Source organism: Pipistrellus kuhlii, unplaced genomic scaffold (assembly GCF_014108245.1).
Source record: "Pipistrellus kuhlii isolate mPipKuh1 unplaced genomic scaffold, mPipKuh1.p scaffold_m20_p_11, whole genome shotgun sequence".
Lineage (NCBI taxonomy): Eukaryota > Metazoa > Chordata > Mammalia > Chiroptera > Vespertilionidae > Pipistrellus > Pipistrellus kuhlii.
In genome coordinates, this window is record NW_023425416.1 from 310,779 (window position 1) to 335,920 (window position 25,142).

General features: G+C 54.2%; 1 protein-coding gene across 3 annotated transcripts; it reads left to right on the plus strand.

Moving 5' to 3' along the window:
- Positions 1-360: 360 nt before the first annotated feature.
- On the plus strand, positions 361-24,366 carry EIF4E3 (eukaryotic translation initiation factor 4E family member 3). 3 transcript variants are annotated; one of them, XM_045578933.1, is made up of 7 exons: positions 362-562; positions 9,197-9,269; positions 12,060-12,154; positions 13,554-13,614; positions 15,854-15,920; positions 18,669-18,824; positions 19,655-20,939. In XM_045578933.1, the coding sequence occupies exons 1-7, from the start codon at positions 444-446 to the stop codon at positions 19,768-19,770; spliced, it is 687 nt and encodes a 228-aa protein (XP_045434889.1). In that variant the 5' UTR covers positions 362-443; the 3' UTR covers positions 19,771-20,939. The 3 variants fall into 3 exon arrangements, with proteins under 3 accessions (XP_045434890.1, XP_045434889.1, XP_036286420.1); XM_036430527.2 differs by lacking the exon at positions 19,655-20,939 and adding an exon at positions 22,574-24,366 and having other exon boundaries at positions 369-562; XM_045578934.1 differs by lacking the exon at positions 15,854-15,920 and having other exon boundaries at positions 361-562; positions 13,554-13,618.
- The last annotated feature ends 776 nt before the right edge of the window (positions 24,367-25,142 follow it).

Here is a 25,142-nt window from a genome sequence, read left to right on the forward strand (position 1 = left end):
GGCTGCCAATCAGTGATTCTCATCATTGATGTTTCTATCACTCTGAAATCAGTAATAAAAATATATATATATATATATATATATATATATATATATATATGTGTGTGTGTGTGTATAAAGAATTAGACGCTTGATCCGTATTGCTCCTCCACGCCCATAGCCTGCCAAGATGTCCCAGGCCGCTGCTCTCATCCAGGCGGTGTCCACGCTGACCCCACCTCGCCCAGGGCCGCTGGCTAGCTTTGGTTGGGGCCAGGCGGGGCGGGGCTTGGCGTGGGGGAGGGCTGGGGGCGGGGCTTGAGGATCAGACAGGGAGGGATTGGGGGCGGGGTCTGGGCGGTGGGCAGGCGAGGGCGGGGCGGGGCCTGGCGGGGCGGCGGGCAGGCGCGGTGACTCAGCCGCCCGCCCGGCGTCCGGGTCCCGCGGCAGGCGGGACGCAGAAAATGGCGAGGCCCCGCGCCGCGCCCGCCCCCGCGCCGCCCGGCCTGCAGCCGCTGTCGGCGCCGCGGCCCGAGCCGGGCGGGGTCCCGCTGCACTCGCCCTGGACCTTCTGGCTGGACAGGTGAGGCCTGGCCGCGCCGCGGCCTGCGCTGCGCTTTGTCTGGGCTGCGGGCCCGGAAGCCGAGGTTGGGGCCGGGGCGAGCGGCTAGGAGCGCACCGGCGTAGCGCTCCAACTTTCGGCCGCACCTTCCCTTCCTGTCCCCCTTCCCAGCCCCCTTAGAGGGCGGCCGCGGCGAGCGCGGGCCTGGGGCGGGGGTGGAGGCCCGGTCACCCCGCGGGACTTGGGGCGCTCGGGGCGCGACCTTGGCCTTGGCCTTGGCCTTGGCGCGGCGAGGGGCGGCCGCGGACCGCGGCCACTCTGGTCTGAGCGCCCGGGAGCCCGCACCGCCCGGCGCCGGGTCCAGGGGCCGCCGGCCCTCTCGCCGGTTGAGCGGGGCAGTGATGGCTCTCAGGGTTTCCTCAGAGCCCTCCCGGACGCCTGCGGTCAGCGCACCGGCCTGCGACCTTCCCGTGTCTGCCCCGAGGCTCCGTGCTGCCCGGCGCCCCGGGTGTGTCCCTCTGCGCAGGCCCCCAGCACTGCCCCGCCGGTGAGGGCACAACTGGCACTGGTTTTGGACACTGGCGATACCACCACACCTGGCACGGTCGGTCCCTGGCACCCAGCAGGAGCCGGAGACGTGTTGACAGGAATAAACTGATGCATGCAAAGCCCCTTCAGCACCTCTCATTGAGGGCCGCCTACACCTGGCTGTCCGGAGCTTGTGAGCATTTTGATCATCGCTGCGGTTACATGCTAGGAGATGTATGTGACAGCCCTCTGAAATGTCCTTATCGCACGCCCTCTGGTCTTGTCCAAAGGGCCTTGTATAAAGTGAACTTCATCTTTTAAGGAGGACAGACTCAGTCTTCTCCCTGGGGCTTGGCACCGCCTGGAAGAGCTGGCGCTCGGGCCCTTGTCTTCTCCGGCACTCAGGGGAAGTGGGGGTGTGTGTGTGTGTGTGTGTGTGTACAAGTCTTTCCTTTTCCCCAAATACTTTCACTTTCATTATGGAATGCTAAGAGCATGTTACTGTCATAAGGAGAGGTTTTAGCCAGCTATCAAAATGAGACATGTGTGTCTTTGTTTTGAAGGGTGCGCTGTGCCCACTTGCTAACAGGTATCTGTTTCCAAGGAGTCAAACCCCGACCCAGGTCTGAATTGTGAATGCTGTTGACAGCGGGGACACTGTCAGGAGAGTTTCTTTTAAACAGGTCACAGTCCGTCTGCTTACAAGAGTAACATTTTTAAGAATGGTCTCAGATATTAATACTGCGTAACATACAACTTTTAAAGAATATTTTGTATCTTTAAAAAATTTTTTTTATTCATTTCAGAGAGGGAGAGGGAAAGAGAGAAAAACACCAATGATGAGAGAGAATCATTGATCGGCTTCCTCCCCCACGCTCCGCACTGGGGATTGAGCCTGCAAGCCGGCCATGTGCCCTGACCTGGAATCAAACCCTGACCTCCTGGTTCATAGGTCAACGCTCAGCCACTGAGCCACCTGGATAAGGCTATTTTCTATCTTTTTAAAATAATAACATGGTAACTTCCGTGAAGACAAACTATAGCTTTCCTATTATGTACTTGCACATTTTTGCTCTCCGAAAGCCAGGAGTCCGGTGTAATGTACTGTTATTGTCACTGTGTGGAAATCTTTAATAGAAGTGGCTCTGTACGTTTAGAAATTATAATTCATTCCAATGCTGCACACATGAATTCCTTTTCCTAGCTGCTCTCCTCGCCTCTGCCCTTGCCCCTGCCGCCCGTTCCCTCACAGCAGACGCAGTGGCCCCTCATACCTCAGAGCAGAAGCCACAGTGCTCACAGCAGCCCATGGGATTCCGCAGCATTTCCTGCCCCCCTCCCCCTTGTCCCTCTGTCTCCCTGTCCTCTCCCTCCAGCCTGCCCGCTGCGGGCTCACTGCCCCTTCTTCCTCCGTGATCCCAAGCGGGTCCTCCGCCTCCAGGTGCCCTGCCTAGATGCCTGCGCTGGTTTTCTTTCTCTGGCTGCTCAGATGTCACCTCGGGCCAGCCATGCCTGATGCACAATGGCACGCCCCTCCGGACACACACTGCCCGCCCCCTTTGCTCTGGGATGAGCCCCCCCGCCTGTCTTCTCTCCTTAGAATAAGCTTCACAGCCTCTCTCCCAGCTCTGTCTGCGCCAGTGCAGCTGCCCCTCCAAACCCCTCGGGCGTCACTGAGTTCCTCCCCAGTGGCTTTCCCTTCCCGCCAGTCCTCTGCTTTATCGTTTGCAAATCTGCATCTCCAGCCCTCGCCTCCCCCTGCGTCAGAAGACACGCTGCCTGCCATGTGCTGTGTAACCATACCACCATCCTCTTGGTGTTGCAGAGGTGAAGTTTCCATTTGCCCTGGGACCCGCTCAGAATCCTCATTCCCAACCTCCCTGTCCTCTGGCACTGCTGAGGTTTGACTGTCCCTCGCCACCGGAGGGCGCTCTGCGGTGGGCTTGCGTGTCCTAGCAGCGGGCTCTGGATCTCCCCCCCTTAGACCAGAGCAGCTCTGGTTGGCTTTGTGGTTGGTGGTTTTTAGGATCTGGCCACTTTAATCTGAAAAACAAACAAAAAACAAGCTGCATTCCCCAACTTTAAAAAAGTGAAAACTGTAGACATACATTAAGGCACAGACTTCTCTGGCTGCGTTTACTGTGCAGCCCACTTCCTTTAGCCTCATTGCCTGCCTCTCCCCAGCTCCACAGTCCCTCATCCTGTTGGTTTTTGGTGGTGACGGCGGCCGGCGGGCCCCTCTGGGTGAGTCTGGACTGAGCCCCTGAGATTGGGCCGGGTGCTGTGCCTGCGTGGGCGCCCTCTCCCCTTCGTCTCCCTGAGAAGCTGCTGCACCCGCAGGCCTCGCTGATGCTGAGGCGGTCACTGCCCCCCAGCGGGTGTTCACAGCAGGGCTCCCAGGCTGTGCTGCTCTGAGGGCACCCATCCCTCTTCCTGGTGATGAGGCTCTAAGGGCCTCTGTGACTCCCGGCGCGCACACTCCAGGCACACAGTAGGGTTTTAATCACAGAGGTGCACTGTCGCAGGCACTCCCACCAGCCCACCCCATCGGGTTTAGCTCCACTCAGCCATTACTTCTTCACCGTCAGTCTCTTCCCTGACCTCCCAGTCACCCAGTTACCGCTGTGCGTGTTCCCTCAGGGTCCTCCCCGGCCCACTCAGTGAGACTCTGCGGTGGGTGCGTTTGTAACAAAGGCCTTAGACATCAGAAGTTGAGAATTACTGCTCTGTTCATTGGTAAGGTTAATTGGCATATGAATTCCTAGTCACTGTTCTAGGTACTGAGCATGCACAGAGTGACAGCGCTGGCCTAGGCCGCCCAGGAGAGGTGGCTCGCATGCTGGGTGCTTTCTCGGAGCGGTGATGAGCCCAGCGAGGTGCCGAGTTGTAGAGGGACCCGCCTTTCAGGGTGTGTGCTCCGTGTGGTAAACCTGACCCGTGGAGGCGGGGCGCAGCCTGGCACAGAGGATCCCCAGGCATCCTTGTTCCCAGAAAGGCGGGGGGCTGCATGGAAGCACAGCTGACAGGCAGAGGGGCTGGCACCTCAGCTATTCCTGTCCTTTCCGCCCATTCTCGCCTTTCTAAAACTACGGCTCTTTTCAGGCCCAGGATTTAATTTTGTGTGAGGGACAGCGGGGCTCTGGCCCTGATGAGGGTCACGGCCTGTCCAGCCGTGGGACAGTGGCTGTCTGTGGTCTCTAAACATCCTCTCCCAGAAGAGTTACTAGTTCTTACCAGTGCTATCTGTTCAAAAATACACTTACTCTTTTTAACATGAGAGACGCCATTTTCTTATTTTCAAACTAAGACAGCTCGAACAACTTGGGATCTGACATGATGACAAGTGGAAACTTGGCCTTTCGTGGTTCAGCACCTGAGTGAGTGGTCGCACAGCGGCCTCTCCACGGCCCAGGCACTGCAGGAGGAAGTGTGTCTCAAGATCAAAAGAGCCCAGTTGCTCCTGTCAAGGAGCTTGTAGGCTGGGAATGACAATAGCAGGGAAAAATGAAAAATGCAGAAATAAAGCACTCAGATTGTGTAGATCGTTTCAATGGATGCATTATTCAATGATAATAATCTGCCCTGAGTCATTTTTGTATGCGACTCTCAGGCAGCAAGCTGCTGTAACCACAAGCCACAGATCTGTCTACACGTGATGGAAGTGAAATCTGTCCGAAAGTGATTTAAAGGAATGAGTGCATCCCTGAGTTTTCCCTCTGACAGCTGAGCCTGATGTTAACAAATTCCCCGAAGACTCACTTTCAGGACATTCCCCTCAATGTTCTCTTCACGGAAATGAGATGATCTCTCAGATTTGGTGGAGTATTGTCTATATCCATCATTTTCTTTTTTTTTCTTTTTCTTTTTTCTTTATATTTTTGTTTTTTTACAGAGAGGAAGGGAGAGAGATAGCTAGAAACATTGATGAGAGAGAAACATCGGTCAGCTGCCTCCTGCACACCCCCTACTGGGATTGTGCCCACAACCAAGGTACATGCCCTTGACCAGAATCGAACCTGGGACCCTTCAGTCCGCAGACCAGACACTATCCCCTGAGCCAAACTGGTCTCAGCCATATGCAGCATTTTCTGTGTGTTCACTGGACATGTGTCTCCATTAGTTGGAACCACGAGTAAAGGTCAGGCCTCCTCCCCACTCCCCAGTTAACAGTGACCACACTGCAGTGTGCGATGGGCGCCGCTCGGGCCGTGGTCTGCACCTTCATCTTCCTGCCCGCCCGCCAGTGGCTTCGGTTGGTCAGTAATTTTCTCACGTCCAGCCCCAGAGAACGACCTGAGCCCATGACGGGGTGCATTATTGCCAGGGACTCTGGTGGCCTCTCCCCTGCCTGCACCTCTGCTGCTGCCCACTGGGCCTAGACAGGTGGTGGGAGAGGAGAGGGCAACAAGAGCAGGGAGTAGGCCCTGGGAGGGGCACATAACTTAAGGTGGGGCAAGAGATGTTGGTGCCCCGCTGTCTGAATGTGACACACCGGCGGCCAGAGAAAGGACCAGCCCTGCCGAGACAGGCTCACGGGGCCTGCATTTCCTGGTCCGTGATGTGAGGAGGATAACGCCCACGCGGCAGCATTGCTGTAAGGGTCTGAAAAAATACATGTAAAGCCTTTCACGTAGCATGTGCTCAACAGAAAGAAGCCTTTATTGCAGTAATATCACTGAGTCAGAGAACACTCCTGGAGAAAGTTCAAGCTCCTCACCTGCTCCTCCGGGCAGTCAGTCCAGGTGGAGTCCCAGGCGCCCATCTCGGAGAAACCTCTGCTGGTCGGCCCCGTGGGACGCGTTCGTGGCTGTGGCCGAGCCTTGCTCCCGCAGAGGCCCGAGCTTAGAGGTGAGGGTAGGCACTTGGGCACCTGGCAGTGATGTCGGAATCAGCTGTGGCTCACGGAGCAATGCCTTGCGCGCACAGCCAAGCCAGCCATTACGCCATCAGAAGCTCCACAGCTCCGTCCTCTTACTTCGATGCCTGGGTGTTCGTAAAACTGTGCAGCCGGAAGGAGCCTTCCACCAGAATCCAGAAATTAAGAAAATCCGTTTCCGGAGAACCTGACACCTTTCCTTTCACAGCGCTGGGCCCGCATCGGGAGGCGCTCGTCAGAGCGGAGCTGTGGGCAGTGGGAGCCTGCTGGTCAGTGGCCTCCCTGGCACGGCGGGCAGATGGTGCTGAGGAAGTTATATGGACACAGCCTAGCATTAAAACCTAGATTCAGCCCCAACCGGTTTGACTCTGTGGCTAGAGTAGGGGTGTCGAACTCAATCAGAGAAGGGGCCAAAATCTAAAATCCAGCCTAAATCGCGGGCCGAATGCTTTACTGAACAGTCATAAACTGTCATTGTGATGGAAACGCAGCGGAGTGCAGTGATGACAGCGCGGTGCGGGCCACATTGCAAGGCCTGGCGGGACGGATTTGGCCCGCGGGCCTTGTGTTTGACACGTGGGCTAGAGCGTCGGCCTGCGGACTGAAGGGTCCCGGGTTTAATTCCGGTCAAGGGCATGTACCTAGGTTGCAGGCACATCCCCAGTAGGGAGTGTGCAGGAGGCAGCTGATGGATGTTTCTGACTCTATTCCTCTCCCTTCCTCTCTATAAAAAATCAATAAAATATATGTTTTTTAAAAATGGGATTCAGCCCTAGCTGGTTTGGCTCAGTGGATAGAGTGCCAGCCTGCGGACTGAAGGGTCTCGGTTTAGATTCTAATCAAGGGCACATGCCCAGGTTGTGGGCTCGATCTCCAGTAGGGAGTGTGCGGGAGGCAGCCGATCTGTGATTCTCTCTCATCGTTGTCTCCCTCTCTCCTCCTCTCTGAAATCAATAAAAATGTATTTTATTTTAAGTGGGATTCAGCAGTCTGTGGCCTGAATGAGAACACACCTAGGGCCGGTCGTAAATGCCATTAAAATGTCAGTAGGGCTTGACTGGCCAGTCGGCGCAGAGCAGGAAGTCTGGACGGCACCTGCATCCTGAGCGGGCTCTGGCCTCAGGCCCGTCACCAGCCCTCTGGACGCTGGCCTGCTCGCTGTGCCACAGGAGGAGCCAGCGTGGCAGCTGGCTGCAGGCGCCGGACTCACCGTCCCGCACGAGCCGCTGGCCACGGCCCCAGCACCACACAGCCCGGCTCTCCCCGGCTCACTCAGACTGAAATACATTTCTTCTAAAAACGTCTTCAGAAATGCGAACCTGAGGGACCTGAGGGACTGTATGCCGGCCCCTGCTGAGAGTGAGTGACAGTCTGGATGGTTAGAGGGCGGGCCTCACCGTGTGTTTGCTTCAGTCACGTAATGCTATGAGGTGAACGTTCAGATTGTTCTCATTCTTCTAGACCATTATGGATTGTGGTGGAACTTTAACAATTTGAAGCGTGCAGTTTTAAATTGAAAAAATAGGAAGTCCATTTACTTCCTTAGGACTCCCACCCCCTCTCCCCCCGCAGGGGAGCATGCATGTGGGGGGGCGGAAGGGGGTGGTCTGTACTGGCATGTTCACTTGGGAGGCCAGCTAAACTTTTCAAAGGGAAAAAGTACCAGTAGGTTTTCATATAAAAGCAATAAATTTTCCATGTGCATATCTCTTCAGGAAAAAGTCAAGGTTTTTTTAAAAAGCCCCTCCCGCCGATGTTTTCATAATCTTAGCCAACAACCGTGTAGGGGCTGCATTAAACACAGACCAACATGTGCCCGAGGCAGCCCTCCCCCGCCAGCCGGGCGGTCCGCGGACAGGGTGACGGGGCTCGGGCACCGAGCCCGCCGCCCCCACGCCCCGCAGCACACTCAGGAGGCTGAGGTGGCAGCAGCGGCCACGTGCGGTTCCTGGGGGTCTGCTTTTTCACAAGCCAGTGTCCGGCTTTATAAAACGAGAAGTGAGGTGAGCACCAGTGCTTTAGGGAGGGTTATTTATCAGACGTTACCTGTCAGCAGAGACCCTGGTTTGCCCTCAGACTGATCTCTAACTGCTTGCTTCGTGGCCTCCAGCCCAGGGCGCTGGTTTCCGAAATGTGTTTGTGGCATTCAGGTTCGGCACCCGGGATCATTCATTGGCCCATGGTCCCGGCATGTCCCCTGTAGGCCCTGAAACGCCCCACAGAACCAGGCCCGCTCTCGGCCCTCATCTGAGCCGAGTCTTGTGCACATCCCAGTGTCCGTGCCTGGCGACCAGCCAGGGGCCGTGAGGACCGAAAGGCTGGCAACCGCTGATCCGGGGACTTCACCTTCTTGAGGCCCCGGGTCTGCCTCTGAGGTCGGTAAAGCGCTCCTTTCATTGATGCCCTCGGGTCAGCCTCGAGCCAGCACGCGCCCTCAGCGCCTGTGTGCCCGGGAACAGACATGGCGCTGGGAAGCAGCATTCTGAGTGTGAATTCTCACCTTCGGCCTGATGTAGCCGGCACATCATTTTTGAGCAAGAACTGCCAATTCATCAGGGAGAGAGAAAACGGGTCCGTCACGGTTTTCCAAGGGGTGATGGCGTCATGTCATGCTGTCTGTGCCAGGCAGCTGCCTGGCTTTCCCGCTGGATGAACCGGAGTGTGGTGCCATCTAGTGGAGCGCAGGCAAGTGGAAGGCGAATTTATTCTGACCACAAGCAGAGCTCATCCAGTCAGCCATGGAACGAGCTGACTCCCAGAGGCCAGCGCTGTGGATGCTGCAAGTCCCAGCGTCACCACGCCGACCTCAGGCATCGTGTCTTCCACGCAGACGCCGCCTCCAGCTCCCATCTGCCACGGAGCCGACAGGCGTTTCCCACGGAGCCAGCCAGGACCCTGCATTGCCATGGTCACCTGGGCATAGGCAATTTCTTGTCCAAAGCCCTCGGCAGTAGGCTTGGTCATTACAAGGTTATTTTAGGGTTTTTAAAATGTGATTTTGAGGTTCCCAGGACCTTTCTTAGATACGTTTTAGTTTTTTTCTACTGAATTCCCACAGAATGAGTAAGTTTATTTTTAGGAAAAGCAAACCCATGACTTCAGAATGCAGGAATTTCACGTCTTAAATTGTAAGTAGGCCCAGGAATGTCAGGCGGGAGGCCTCGCCCCAGCTTGCCTGATGCCCGCAGGTTCCTGTGGACGCCATGCACTGACTGCTCGCTGCTGTCTCTGCCTTCTGCTTGTTTGCTCAGATCTCTCCCTGGGGCCACAGCCGCCGAGTGCGCATCCAACCTGAAGAAAATCTACACAGTACAGACGGTACAGGTGAGTCCGAGCTGAGCACCCCCAGGCGGTGTGTGCTGGACACTGAGTCTTGCACCCTGACCGCCCTGGGCACTGTGATTCTGTCCCCGGCTCTCACCCATGCCATGCTGGCATTCTGTGATTCTGTCCCCGGCTCTCACCCATGCCATGCTGGCATCCTGTGGTTCTGTCCTGGACTTGGTCAATCTCGAGCTCCCTGTGTGGGCTCTGCTTTCCCATCTGGAGGTGCTGGCACCCCCACGGGCCACCGGGAGGAGCTGGCAATGTAGAGTCTGGGCATGAGGGTCTAAGACTAGTTTCCTCCTTCACGATCAAACTCCACGTCCTCAGTTGGACCACCTCCACCCTGTTAATTTCTGTAGATTTGGCATCCTATGCACCTCCTCCAGATTGAAAGGAGGGTGAAGAGCAGGGCCCTGGTACAGCGAAGGTTCAGTTTTTTTCCAGTACATTCCAGGAGGAGGTTTGCCAGTTTCCCTGAGATGAATGATTGTCTGTTGGGCAAAAGACTGTCCAGGGACAGAGTTGCCATCAGAACTGTGAGCTGGGAATTCGGCAGGTGGTCCTCTTGTCTGGACCCTGCGTCATCACATCAGGCTCGCCTCACACTCCTTACCTCCCATCTGGCCCTCGAGTCACCCAGTGAAGTCGCCGTCCTGGCCCTGGAACACAGGGAGGAAGCGGGGTTCCTGCGTGGCCTGTGAGGGTTGTCCTGGCACTTAGTTCTGCTTTAATTTTTTCACAAGACAATCTCAGCACCCACTGAGGGTTATCATTCAGCACAGAGGACGTCCCCCACCTCGCCCGCCCCTGCCACCTCCTCGGTCTTGGGGTTCCTTGTCCTGTGGCTGCGCTGCTCCTGTCAGACCCGCCAGGGGCACGTCCCCTCTGCTCAGCGTTCCACGCCGGAGGGTGTTCCTACAGTCCTCACAGAGGCGTTCTGCACCCCTTTCAGACGAGCTGGGAAAGGCCGGCTCTTCGTAAACTAATTCTCATCAAACCCAGTGACCACACTGAATGGTGATGCTCGAGCAGGTTGGTCTCGGCCTCCATTTTCTTTCCTCTGAAACTGCAGAAGCTCAGCCTCCTGTGAGATGGCCATTGGGACAGACACACATGCACATTTCAGAGTCCAGGCCTGCACGGTCATATGGCTAGTACTGCTGTTCCTATCACTCCGTTATCCTATATAATAAAAACCCAATATGCAAATTGACTAAATAGCGGAACGACTGGTTGCTAGATGCACACTAACCACCAGGGGGCAGACACCCACCTCAGGATCTGCCCCAGGCCCCAGACTGGTCACACCACAGATTGACCCTGATCACCAGCCAGGCCTAGGGACTTTATTGGTGCATGAATTTTGTGTATGGGAGGAGGGGGAGGGGGAGGGGAAGAGGTTCTCTCAGCCCAGCCTGCACCCTCTCCAATCTGGGACCCCTTGAGGGATGTCCAACAGGATCGGGCCTAAACGGGCGGTCAGACATCCCTCCCACAATCCAGGATTGCTGGTTCCCAACTGCTTACCTGCATGCCTGCCTGATTGCCCCTAACCACTTCTGCCTGCCAGCCTGACCACCCCCTAACCACTCTCTTGCCAGCCTACTGCTTCCTGGTGACCCAATTAACCCTAACTGCCCTCCCCTGCTGACCTGGTCATCCCTAACTGACCTCCCCTGACAATCTGGTCACCCCTAACTGTCCTCCTCTGCATGCCTGGTCGTCCCCAACTATCCTCTCCTGCTGGCCCTGTCACTCCCAACTGCTTTCCCCTGGAGTCCTGGTCCCTCCCAACTGCCCTCTCCTGCTGATATGATCTCTCGCAACTGCCCTCCTCTGCCGGCCTGGTCACCCCTAATTGCCCTCCCTGCTTGCCTGATCACCCACAACTGCCCTCCCCTGCAGGCCTAGTCTCTCCCCAACTGCCCTCCCCTACAGGCCTGGTTCCCCCCCAACTGCCCTTCTCTGCTGGCCTGGTCACCCCTAACTGCCCACAACTGCCCTTCCCTGTAGGCTATCTTGTGTCCACATGGAGGCAGCTATCTTGTATTTTGGAGTGATGGTTAATTTGCATATTACTCTTTTATTAGATAGGATTTCTATCTACCAGCCACTGTCTTCATTAGTTCTGGCTGCTCCAACAGAATTCCATAGACAGCTGGTTCAACACCCAGGACACGGGCTGCTGCGAGGGCCCTGCCTGGTCAGACAGCCATGTCCTCGCTGTGTCTCCAGGGTGGGAGCGAGAGGGCAGCTTCCTGCCTTCTCCTGGAGCTGCTAGCCCGTCCGTCCTGATCACCTGCCAAGGGCGCTGCCCCCGCAGCCCTGTGACTGAGGAGGCGCCGGAGAGGCAGCAGGTGCCTGCCCTCCTCTTCCTCCCTCCGCCTCTAGTCCCGGAGCAGCCTCCTGGGCATGCAGAGGAGTCGGTTATATTGCAGCATGGGCCAGGGTCCACGCGGCCCCACGGCTTCATGCGACGCCACCTCCCGTCAGAAGGGCTTTGCAAGGCCTGTCCCAGTGTCTGTGGAGGCAAACGCAGAGGAGTGTTTGCCTGGGGACGGCTGCACGCAGGGCACGGAACGTGGCCCACTGCAGCCAGGAATGCTGTTTAATGTCATGCTAACATTTTCTAGCAGGAAGTTAGAAAAAACACTGAGAAAAGTCCATTTTGAATGGATAGGACTTAATGAGGATCTGATTTTTTTCCTCAATTCATTAATTCTACAATATTGTGGCATAATAAAAATCAATACTGGGTATATTAAATGAAGTGTTTTTCTTTTAAAGATATTCTGGAGTGTGTACAATAATATCCCTCCTGTGGCTAACCTGCCTCTGAGATGTAGTTACCATTTAATGAGAGGAGAGAGGCGACCACTTTGGTAAGTGTCCAGGGTTAAGCTGAGCTTAAGGGGAGGGAATGATTGTACCCCTCATTAAGTGTGTGGTGCTGCATTGGAGTACAAAGCACTTTTCTGCAGGTGCTGATGTCATTTTTGCTGTTACTTAATCGTGAACTAAGCCCCTCCCACCGCCCTGCTCTCAGGGCTCAGAGGGCGGGACGGTTTCTCGGCTCTTCCCGGAGGCCGTTCAATCTCACAGAGAGCCATGGCGCGGCCCTTGGCGGTGTGCCCCACCTAGGGGTTCAGTCAGGACCACGCAGTTGGGGGGACTGAGGGGCAGATGGGGGATGCACCCTGTTGTGTGGAACAAGATCGGGCCACCAAAGACACCTCTCTCCCAGCCCGCAGAACGCCATGGGACTGCCGGGGTGGGTGTGGGGCGCCCCCTGATCGCTCAGTGCAGTGATGGGGACAAGGCCAGGTGCCTGGGCTGGAGTCCCAGTGAGCACGTCCTCACAGCCTGTGCCTCAGCTGTTCAGAGTTAGTTGCTCGTTAATAAAAGGGGAGTGCATGCCATCTCCTTCAGTAGCAAATGACAGGAATGCAGTCGGAGCCAAACAATGGCGTTTGGGCCCGTGGCTGAGCATCAGGCGGCTGAGCTGGCAGGCGGTGCTCCGTGCTGCGCAGATCGGCGCTCGCCCTGTCGAACCTGCCTGCTCGCCTCGTGTTGGTTCAGTTCTCAGGCTCTCCCATCAGGGGTGGCAAATGGCTTACAGGACCTCCCATCTGGCACCCTCCGAGGTTACTCCTGTCAGCTTTGCCACCAGGAAGGCAGACAGGGCTGCTGCCGTTGGCTCACGGGGATCACAAGGCCCGGGAGGAGGCCTGGGCACAGCCGTCCTGTAGCGGAGTGGGTCTGGCACAGACGGGGGACACGGGCTCCTTACGGGAGTCTGGGTGCTCTTACCAGCGAAGAAGCAGACACAGGAAGTCCCAACCATTCCACCAGGGGCGGGCTCCTGTGGACTTCGTCTGGTGCTGCAGGTAGAGGCCCTTCCCTGGTGGGTCACCGCTAACTTGTCCGCCTGCTAGTCCAGGGTGAGGGCTGGGTGCACCCCCTGCCCTGTGGTCACTGAATTCCACTTTCCTCCCTCTTCATCCCACCCCATTCTTTGTATTTCATCTACCGTGTTTCCCCGAAAATAAGACCTAGCGCATGGAAAGATAAGACATCCCCTGAAAATAAGACCTAGCACAACTTTGGGAGACAAAGTTAATATAAGACACTGTCTCATTTTCGGGGAAACAGTACGTCTGGGGGAGAGTTTATTGAAGAACACTGGTTGTTTTTTGTTTTTAATGTCATCTATTGTTAAAGTAAATGTATGTACAGCTACTACTGCCTGAGTGTAACTGTAGACGTTGGTCTTTGGTCCAGGGAAGAGGAGAGCAATGCCAAGGGCGGCGTGTGGAAGATGAAAGTGCCCAAGGACAGCACGGTAGGTGTCTGCCTCTCCCAGAGCTGGCGAGCGCACCGACTGCAGCTGATGACGTTTTGTGCCTCCAGCGCCTGCCTGGTCGCCTCAGAACAGGCCTGGGGGCGAGAAGCTGTTCTGACCTGGGTGGGTTTGCCTCACACCACACGCTGCCTTGCGGTACACCTTGCACTTCTCTGTGGAGATGGTGTGATCCCTTTACTGTGTCACACGGTCTGAAGAGCTAATGCATACAGCTTTCACAGAACGCTCACCGTCTTTCCGCCCCAGCGTAACCAGCACGTGGATGTTGGCTTTACAGCGTGGGAAGCAGGCTCCTTCCCACCGAAGGCTCGTGGAGACAGGCAGGGGCTCTGAGGACGACCATGGCATGGCGGCGGCTTTCCTGGAGGCTGACGAGCTGTTTGAGGGAGGCCCGGTGGGCTGCTGGTTTGCTGTGGCCAAGCCTCAGAAACCTCCATTTCCCCTGGAGGGGGGGGAGGGGGCTCTGATGTGTCACGCTGTCTGAAAATGAATGTTCGAATCTGTTCTGAAGCCCTGGGAAACCAAAGGGCTTCTTTGAAAATAGGTGATAGGGCAAATGCTCCCCTTTCTCACCAGTGGTTTCTTTCCTGTGGATAAGCTCAGAGAATAGCAGTGTCTCCAGGACCCGTGGGCTTAAGCCGAAGTCATTTTGCTCTAAGCACGGCCCTAACGATGTAGCAGGCTTGTTTGTTACGGACGCGAGCTCGTCGTCACGATGTATAGCTCCCACCGTGCCTGCTGTGTGGCCTCCATAATACAGCGTGCCAGAGGCAGATGCCCCGCCAGGCAGGGAAGGCCTGGGCCTTCACTCCGGCCCCCTGAAAAAGGAGAGGAAGTAGGTAGTGTGAGAAGAGAGAATGTACGTTTTTTAGTTTCAGTAAGAACACCTTTTCCTTTTCATGTTGTTTTCTGACACGAGTCTTTGAGTTCCAGTAGAAACACTCTGACGCCAGCGCTCCGGGAGGGACAGAAGGCATGTCTGTCCCCGTTAGTGCGCTGGCCATGCTCAGTCCCAATGGGTGCGCTGCGTGTGCGAGCCTCCGCGCCCGTGCGGCTCCATGCCCGCCCACCGCCAACGCGCGGGCGTCTGGTGGGCCAGCCTGTGCGCCCCTGAAGCAGGACGGGACCCTCCCTGCCCTCAGCTGCATCACCAGCGTGTGAGGGACTCCCTGGGACAGGGAGGGTGGTTTCTAGATGGGAGACAAGTGGTCCAGAAAAGAGAAGGAAGGAGAGCCTTCTAGACGGGGAGGTCGCGGTGGGCAGCTGGCCTCGGGGGTAAAAGCCAGTTGAGGCTGCCCGGCCGTTAGCATGGCACCGTAAGCACTGGGGTGCGGTTCGTGTGGACGCGCCCCCGCGTGCCGCAAGCAGACAGCGGGCCGTGAACTGGGGAGCCTCGGAAGGCATCCGTGACTCATTCGGGGTCCAGGCAGCCTGAGTGGCCCTCCCATTGTCGACCTCGTGGCCTCTGGAAACACACTCAGAGCAACTGGTGGGGGCCAGCCAGGCTCAGGCATGAGGCCGCCCGCCAGGACGCCCCGGTTCTGGAGAGCTCGGAGCCTGTGGCCAGGCAAGGGGACAGAGGGGACCAGGAACTTTCCAGGGGCGGGAGCTGGAAGACCTTTAGCTCGGAGCCTGTATGGCTCCGAGTGGAAAGGACTGCATTGTTTCTCGCTGTAGGAGGGCGAGCAGCCCGCCTGGTGTTCTGGGGAAACGCACAGACTCTCAGGGGATGGCGTCTGTACGCTTCTAGGGCCCGGTAACCAGAAACGCGCAGCGCGCGCTCCTGGCTGGCCTTCCCAGTGCCTTGGCAGCCGCAGGGAAAGCAGAGAGGGTGTGAAGAGAAGGATTTCACTGGCAGCATCCAAGTGTAACTAGAAAGGCAGATAAACGAGAAAGTTATGCCCTTTGAATGCATCCCCCATTGTTTTAATTTCATCAGGGGTGTCAGTAGAAATTAGCTTTGGGATGTAGGACACCAAGGTTTTGGGACATGAAGTTAGTGACTCGGTCTCTGCACCTGCCCACACAGTGACCTGGGGAGCAGCACGGCACACGCCTTTTACACCTGTGGCTCCGAGTGTCTGTGGGCACTAGACACGGCGTGGCCAGTGCGCAGGTTGTGGAAAATGGGACTGTCTTAGCTCCGGGTATAATTGTCTAAAATATATGTATGTTGTATTTGGTTTTGTTTTTTGTTTTCTATTCTTTTTCACACCAGTCCACAGTTTGGAAAGAGTTGTTGTTAGCGACTATCGGGGAACAGTTCGCAGGCTGTGCCGCAGCAGGTAAAGAGCCGCGGGCGGGCGCTTGCCTTGTCCTGGTCCTTGCAGAAGTTCGTGTGTGTCTGACTTTCTACATGTTTTGAAGTTGTTTATTTTGTAACTGTGAATTTACTTGGACTTTTTTCATGTGATTGTGGCATTTAGTGTTTTGTGTGTATGGACACATGCATATTTACATGTGTGTCTACTATATGTACGTCTGTGTATATGCATGTGTATGTGCCCTCATAACTCATCTTAACAGTGTCTGTGGTCCTCTGTGCACAGGCAGGAAGGGAAGGAGTGGGGCTCGGGGGGCTCTTGGGTGGTGTTAGGCGGACACAGTTCTGTCCCTCCAGGCCCTGCCCCTCCCCCGGTCCCGGAGTCCCTGCTCACAGGGTGTGATAGGGATGGGCAACATTATTGGCTGTGACCCCCCCCCAATTGAGGCTAAAATATAAGGTCTTCACAACTTGATGTTGGAGACCACTTTCAAAAACCGAGTGAGTTTCTGAGAGCCCCCGAGAGCGAATTTTTATTTTATGAATAAAACCACTCAAAGAGCTGCTCGTTCCAAGTTGTTCCTGTTGGGCAGCTCCTCTGGAGGATCCTGAGCTAACATTTAGGATCACATTTTCCTGTTCAGCTTCCAGTTACGATTTTTTAAAACAAATTGGTGTTGACTAATTTGCCAGCAGCTGTGTGTTTTGTTCTGCTATTGTTTTGCTTTATCTTCACACCATTTTTTTTATTAAGATAAAACCTGGGTTAGATGAAATTATCTTAAAAATAAGATTCCTTTTATTTTAACAGTGAGTGGTTAGCAACTTCACAATATTGCAGGCAAAATGCATCCGAGGTATATTGATAAATACAGACATCCTGGGAGAGGAAGTTTTCCGCATGAATTATTCGCTTCCAGAACCAGGGAGAGTTAGCTAGTAATAGTAAGCAGGATAAGCAAAGGAGGCCTGCTGTCCTGTGGCTGACGCAGGAGAGGAGAGCACCTTTACTGAGGAACCATTAGCCTCCCAGGAACCGGGCTCCGCTGCCTGCAGCCAGTCAGCTCATCTGGCCGCACGTGCCCCTCCAGCCACAGTCCCTGGCCGTGATGCCCCAAACTAACCAGCTCTGCGACCCACTCGCTCCTGGCTGTTCCATGCTTGCTGTGGGTCTGCTGAGGCACTGGAGCCGTGCCTGCAGCCAGCACCGGCCGGACTGACACTGCCCGCCATTCCTCGGTCTCTGGCCAGAGGTGCAGAATGGGCAGTGGCAGGGCCGGGGTGCTGAGGGCCGAGCAGCGACCACATGGGCATTTCTGAAAGGGGTAGATGGCTCGCCTCTTCCCTCGGTGGCTTTACATTCACACAGAACTTAATGCAGGTGAGCTGCAGCAAATGTATGCTGAAGGTGTGAACAAAACAAAGGCTCTGATGGAATAAGAAGTCCCCGTTGAATGGCTGTGATCGGGGCTCTTTAGGTTTGGGGAAACTTTTGGTAAATGTGACATACACAGGAAGGAGTACAGCTGTACCCTGCAGAGCTTGGTAACTGTTCGCCAGGAGACAGACCCCTGCACCGAGAGCCCTGCTCACCCTCCCTCCCAACTGGCCGCCATCCCCTGCAACACCACCATTTGTGGAAATGAACCAGTTAGTGCCAAATCATAACTGTTTAGCTGACCAAATTCACTTAAAAAGGTAATAAAGGAGAGAGGGACCAAGGAAGAGAAGGAAGGAGGAAAGAAAGGAAACGTTTCCCTGAATAAGTCACTTAGATTTACAGCAGATTAGGCAAAGCATGTTTATTAAAGCAACATTTTCTTCTTTTGGTGCTTACCTTTGTCCTTTGACTTGTTGGAGCTGAGTGTGCAGCTGCCGAGAGCTGGCCCTGGTTCGTTAATGAGCCAGGAACACGTAAAACCAGAGTCAGGTCAGCTGCAGGTTAGCCTACACAGCATGGCTACAGGGAGCGTGTGAGCGGAGAGAAAGCTTACTTCCCCAGCTGCCATTCCCACATACCTACATGCTCCCTCCATCCACAGCGGAGTGGCTTTTCAAAAGACCTCTGGTTAATGTGGCGAATGCTCGTCCACCCGCTGAGCACGGCTCGGCAGAGCCTCACTCCGGAAGCGTGTTCTCATGCTTCCTGCGCAGCGCGAACAGACGGATGGATGGTCATTGAGTCTCTAGCCCACCGCCTCCAGGTCCACACACACCCTGGAGAATGAGAATTCACAGACCACAAAGGGCAGGAAGAGCAACTCGAAGTACACAGTCTGGTCCAGTTGGTGTTGGGGCGAAGAGTTCTAACTACCCCAGAACTGACGGCTCCGCAGGAAGTGAGGAGAAACACTTCCGTTTCAGCAGAGACGGCAGGGCAGGGAGGGACAGTGCGTCTGAGTTCACTTGGCTTTCAGAGGGCCGAGTTACACAACTCGTTTTAGAAAAGGTCTCATCAAAACAATAAGAAATAGTCAGAAAGCTTTGGTAACCGGTCAGAAAGGATGGATGGCTTATCTGGAAAATGTGGCTAGAATACTTCCGCTGTTTATCTAAGTCCCTGGTTAAATGTGATGTGATTGTTACAGCTTTTGCCCAATAACTTGCTTTTTGTCCAACAATTCTCTTTAGAAACAAGTATTTATCATGGGTGCTCTTGTGCCACCTTATTTTACCGTTCATTTATAGCTTACAGATAGAATAGTAAGAGCTTGGCAAATAGCCGGCAGATTGACACTGTCGCTCACGTCTTCCTTCCTGTCTCCCCCAGATGACGAAGTCATAGGTGTCAGTGTCAGCGTCCGGGACCGCGACGACGTGGTCCAAGTCTGGAACGTCAATGCCTCCTTAGTGGGCGAAGCGACCGTTTTAGAGAAGATCCATCAACTCCTGCCCCACATAGCTTTTAAAGCAGTGTTTTATAAACGTGAGTGCCTCGTTTCGTTACTACTTTCTACATCATTCTGCATAAAAATAGAAACTGTGTTGCAAGTGAGGTGAAGGCAGAGTCACTTGAAGTTCTATAATCCAGAAAATGTTTATGGAAACATTTAAGTGTTTTTTTTTTAAGTTTAGTCTCAGAAATTAGAATGAGATTTAATTCTTGCTTACTAGTAAATGTGTGGATCAGAAAAGAGGATACACATGTATCATTTCAAAACTTCAAACCTGCTTTGAGTTTGTCATTCTCAGAAAAAAGTCACCGTCTGTGTTCACAGCAGTAACCGGAAGTGCTGCTGTGCGAGCTGGCGGGGGAGCGGGGGGGCGGCCCTCCCTCAGCAGTGGTCCCCGGGTGGCCTGTGTCCGGGGACGGGCTGTTCTGCGGAGACGCCCACGCTGCCTTGGCTGTGACGGGGACACGTTAAAGCGTGACTAGGCGTGTGGACCCATTGTTTCCATCAGTGGTCATGTTCATTGCTTTGTGTGCTCTTTTGAAAAAGTCACTTTTGTCCAAATGCAAACCTGTGCTTGGCGCTCTAGCAGGCGCCAGAGAGATGCTGGGCGAAGCCGGCCGCCCTGCTTGGCTGCATTTCCTGTGTCCCAAACCGTCCGAGAGCCAGCAGCCCAGACAGTGCCCAGATGACCAGCAGTGTTTTAGTGTTCCTCAGAAAGAGAGTACGGCTCCCAGTGAGACGACACACTTGATTCCGGGGTGCCCCAGGGGGGCGAGGCACATCTTAGAATTGCTAAAATATGCTTCATTTTTCTCAGCCCCCTTCCAAAAAGGAGGGAAAACATCAACCGTTGTTCCCTCAGCAGTCACTCATCAGGCGGAGTGCCAGGCCCGCAGCTGCCGCAGGCATTCAGGGGCAGTTCACGGAGACCGAGCTGCGGCAGAGTCCTCGCTGCTGTGCTGCAGGGTTCACCCTTAGGAACATCAGTGCATCTTCAGGCCACATGTTAGTTGAAGGTCACTGCGCGGTAATCCACAGCAGGAACTCTGGAAGGAAGCCTGGACGGCCATTGGAGACGGGCCCCGCACCCTCCCGCCCTCGAACCCACACCACCCACGCCAGAGGACTCCTGTCAGGCCCTCGGACTTGCTTCAGCAAGTCACCTCCTCAGCCTCACTCCCATTGAAGTAGCCAGGAGGTTGGTCTTAAATGATCTCTAAGGTCCCTTCTACTTCAAAATTATGTGACTACACTTCCAGGGAACGTGTTAGCAGCAGGGCCAGCCTGAGAGGAGGGTTTCCTTAGATAATTTGGCCACAGAGTGATGAGGCCATTTGTTAGGGCAGTGCGGCCAGCAGGTGAGACTGAACAAGACTGAGCCCCTGCTTAGCTGTGTGATGGGCAGGCGCTGGGGAGCCCGGCAGAGGGAGAGCTGGCCACAGCTGGGCCGGCTGAGTCCGCTGGACAGGCCCCTGAAGACGGAGCCCATCGGCAAGCCCGTGGGCGCTGCAGCCCAGCTCCCGTCTCAGTGGAGTCCAGGCTGTCATGGTGTAAGTTAACATCTAAAAATCTAAGATTATGCAAAGAAAATTTTGAATTGGAAAAAAAGAAGTAATTTTCTTTATTTTATAAAAAGCAGGCAGTCCTTTACTCAGTAGAGTTCTGTGTGCTACAGACTTGCTTTGGAAAACTGAGGTTTTGCAGGAACTCGCAGCTGGATGAGGAGCAGCTGTGGAACGCGCTGGGTGGAAATGGCCACCTGCCTGCTTCTGCCATGCTCCTGGCCTGGTGCGAGAATTCCTTCCGGGCGCAGAGCCGGCACACTTCACCCTCCCCCACAGGGTGGATAAGAAACGGGCTGTTGATAAGTTTATATGTGATTTGGATAAAAATTGGTTATTTGACCGAGAAACTGCTAATATATAGAGAGCCCTTTCCCCAAATTCTGTTAGGTTAACAGAGCAGCTGAATGGCAGATGTCTTCTGATGTGAATATTGTTTAGAGCAGAGGTTGGCAAACTTTGGACTTCAAGCCAAATCTGTCTGGCCCCTAGTCGCCTGTTTTTGGGCTACAACTAAGAATGGTTTTCACATTTTCAAACAGTTGGAAAAACAAAAACAAAAACAAAAAACAAGAAAAAGACCTACAGTGTATGAAAACTGTGTGAAATGTACATGTCAGTGTCATGTATGTAGAAGACATATTGGCACCCAGCAATCACCATGTGTATACACACCATCCATGTCTGCTGCATGGCACAGTGGCAGAGTTAGCAATGGGCCCAGAGACCCTATGCGCCCCTTCCAGAAAAGCTGTGCCGAGTCCTGGGCTCGCAGTCTGCAGCCCCTCCCCAGGCGCAGGCGGGCGGCCTCCCTCTGCGCGGGCACGCCAGCCCGTCTCCGTCTGCAGGCTCCATGCCATCCATGCAGCACCTGGGTTCCCTACTCTCAGAGGCCAGGAAGCACAGGATAGTTTGGATCTCTGGATATTTTTATTTTATCTTTTTGTTTTTCCTCACCTGAGGATATTTTTCCATTGATTTTTAGAGAGAGTGGAAGGAACAGGGAGAGACAGAGAAACATCGATGTGAAAGAGACATATTACATATTGGTTGCCTCCCACATGTGCCCGAGCAGGACCAGGAGTCAAGGCTGCAAGTGAGGTACATGCCCTTGATCAGAGTCGAACCCGAGACCCTTCAGCCCAAGGGCTGATGCTCGAGCCCCTGAGCCACGCGGCTGGGGCGCGGCCTCCGGGCCTCCACCCCTGGAGCCCAGAGCGGCGTCTCCCCTGTGACCAGCGGCGCTGCCTGTTGGATTGCAGAGCAGACCAGTTCACTCGTGTCGTGTCTGCCCGAAGTCTTCCTTAAAAAGAAAAACACATGAGCTAAATGCTTGTCGTTCTCCTCGCGGGAACTGCCAATTAACCCCGCCTGCGTGCCAGGCCCCTTAGAGCACAGGCCTGCTTCTCCGGGTGTTTTGTCCAGAGCAGGCAGCGGAGCAGGCCGGTCTGCAGGAGACGGAGCGGCTGTTGAAACCAGGACTGGATTCTTGGAGGAGCCCGGAGGCGCCGCCATGCCTTCCTGGCCCCCTCCTCTGGGGGGGTGGCGGGCAGGGCCGGGCAGAGCAGGGGTCTGCACTTGGCAGCAGACTTCCCACCTCCCATTTCCCACTTCTACTTTTTAAAGTTTTAAGTCTTTGAAAAAGAGTTTCGATAATTTTTTTTAGTCTCAAGTTTTTTAAAATGTCATCTGTAATTTTGAAAGCCAGACAGTAGAGCTGGGAGGGGAAAATAAAGACCCATCAATTTTATGGGCTTTCGCTTCCCACAGAGGGCGTTCAGGGTGCAGATGTAATCGCTACCCCCGGATTGCTCTTTGTTTGTTTTGTTTTTGTTCTGTTTTATTCCTAAAGGCAGCTCGTGTGCCAGGGGCCTGCCTGGGTAACAGAGGCCCTCCCTGAGCATGCGTGCTGTGGGGGCGTTTTCCTGCGGCGTCTGCGGGAGCCCAGCACGTCCTCTCATCAGCTGTGGGTGACTCACCCTCCGGCACAGTGCAAGGCACAGGCAGCGTGCCCGCTGCATGCTCACTCCTTATCTTAACGTTCATTATTGCATCTCAGGAAGTGCACGCCTCGCCAGCAGGACTGGCACAGAGAGGTAGCTGAGTTCTTGCCAACATTTGGGGAAACAGTGAGGTAGTTGCCTTAGAGCAGGGTTGCCCCATCCTTTGCTTAAAGTTTTCTTTCCTTTTTTTCTTTTTTGTTTTTTTCTGCCCTTTAGCCCATGAAGAGCATCATGCTTTTGAAGGTGGACGTGGAAAGCACTAATTGCACTCTGTAAAGAATGCTTTGTCCTTTGCTGATTGGTTTTGGAAACGGTCTTAACAGGAGGGAGAGTGAAGAGAAGATTGCCGAAGTCCGATGCTGCTCACTTAGTGAGCTTCGGGCCCGCAGATGGGCAACTAGGACTCCAAGTGGCAGGTGGGGTGGGGAGACCGGGTTTCGGCCGTCACATTGCTGGTTTTGTTTTTTGTTTTTTTGCTTTCTGTGTTATTTTCACTCCAATTCTTTTGCCCTTTTGAATTCCGCGTTTGGTCTAATGACTGTTTTGTGCACTCTCCTTTCGTGGAGACGCGGGGAAACCAGTTCCCCTTTAAGGGGCGGGCTGTGCCTGGTCACAGGACATGCGTCCTCATGCCAGGACTGCTTCGGACGCCGCGCTGTCCTCACAGGAAGCCGCTGGGGAGACCTGTCCTCGGTACTCCTGGTGGGACACACCCTGCGTGCCATGCACTGGCCTGGTTCTTCTGTGTTTGGGAGAAGCACAACCACACTTACCAGATGTTGCACTGTCAGCACGCACATCTTTTATCTTTCCTTTTTAAACTCTTTCTATGGCTCTGAAAGGAAGATGATAGCTGGCTTCACTCACATGAAAGCTGCAGTGACCCTTGAGCATCAGGGTACAACTCAAACCGAGTTTGGACTCGGACATCTTCCTCACTGAGGGCCCGTCGGCCTTTCCGCAGGAGGGTGGCCGGGGCCGGGCTCCCTCTGGTCTCAGAGGAGAGAGCCAGCTGGCTGCCGCGAAGCTCTCCCACATGTTGGGCCTGTGCACACCCAGGCTCCACATCGATGGACACGTTTTGTGAAATGACCCTTTTCCTGCTCAGATTGCGTCATTTCCGGTAATCAGCAGTCCCCCAAATTGGGCAACTTTGCCTGTTGTTCATTTCAGGGCAGGAAGCTAAATCTCATTTCCAAAATAAATGTGAACATCCATAGAGTTGAACTTGGAGTGCATATTTGTTCATATTAATTTTTGGAATTGTTCATCTATATTGTACTATGTCACCAAAGAAATGCTGGTTTTACTGGAAGGAAACACCACGCTGTGGAACGCTGAGCCCTGCTCAGCCCTGACTGCCGGCTCTGCTTTGGCTGAGGGGTCGCTTGAGGCTGCTTGTCCTCCTGGTGGCCTTGGCGCCAGGTTGCTCGCACACGCTCATACATCACACAGAAGGGCATTGGGCCCACGGTCTTTACTCTCCAGCAGAGCCCGGGGGCCTGCAGGCCCGGCCAGTGTTTGTAAGTAAAGGTCTCCAGACATGTGCGTGGACTTCCTGCAGCTCTGCTTAGGGAAGCTGTGCCCTTCGTTGGCATCACTGACCACAACAGCCATAATCATGATGGTCATCATTTTTAAAAATGCTTTGTTTTTAAACTTGAGTTCTTCAGTGATTTTGTGAGGTATAAGGATATCAGACCCATTTTTCAAAAGCCTGAAACTTGTCACTTTAAATATTATACTAACGTCCAACTTGTTTTCATTATTCATCTAGAATTAAAAAATTATTCTGGACATGAATTAAGATTCTTTTTATAATATAAATATTTTTCTGATAGATTAGAAAAGATATTGACTTATCTTCATTATAATTGTCATATACATTTCCATAAGTAAATGGATTTTGAAGTATTTTTATTTTTGAACTTTATTTAAAGGCATTGTGATATGTTCAACCTTTGCATGTATATAGCTTTTAAAGTAATAAAATAAAATAAAAATAGGAATGTTAGGCTCACTTGGCTGTCTTCTAGTTTATATTGTTTGTGATCGTGAAGCACGGGTAACACACACAGGGCTGTGCAGCTGCGGTTGAGCCTGCGGCAATGCCAGCTGTGGGAAGGGTTTGGCTGTGTAAGAACTTATCCTCTAAGTCACTTTAAGAGGATTTTGTCAGAGTTTGCTTTTGAAAATGTTTAACTGAATATTTAGTTGGTAAGAGATGCTGTATGAGCTGAGCTAATGTAATCAGTTAAAAGCCTCTCATTACCTTCTTGGATCCAGAAGCCAGTCCTCTTCTGAGGCAAGAAAGTCTGTGGAGCACGTGGCTTTCTGTTGGGCAGGGCCCCATGCGGCCTGCGCCGGGAAGTGGCCTGTCCATCGGGTCTGGGTGTTCAGCCAGTGCTGGCAGGTGCGCACGGGGCCAGCGGGCCCTTCCAGCCCGGCGCGGGCCTAGGATGCAGAGCGGGCCTCGGAGCCGCGTTCCTCATCCCGGAGGCCCGCTGAGAGCCGGCTTGCCTGTGCGCACCAGGGAATGCACCTGGGACACGGGAGCGGCACTTCTCCCCAGAGGAGGCTCCACTCTCCGCCCGCTGCCAGCCCTCCACAGGCGGCTCTCACCTGCTTCCCGCACCCGCCGCTCTCCCCAGTTCTGATGTGAGGGGGGAGTTTACAGCGAACACGTATGTTTACTATAATGTGGCTGTTAAGTGCATGGCACAGTTGATGGAGAAACAAATGAAAAGGAAAACAAATCTAATAAACTGACTCTAACCTTCTCACC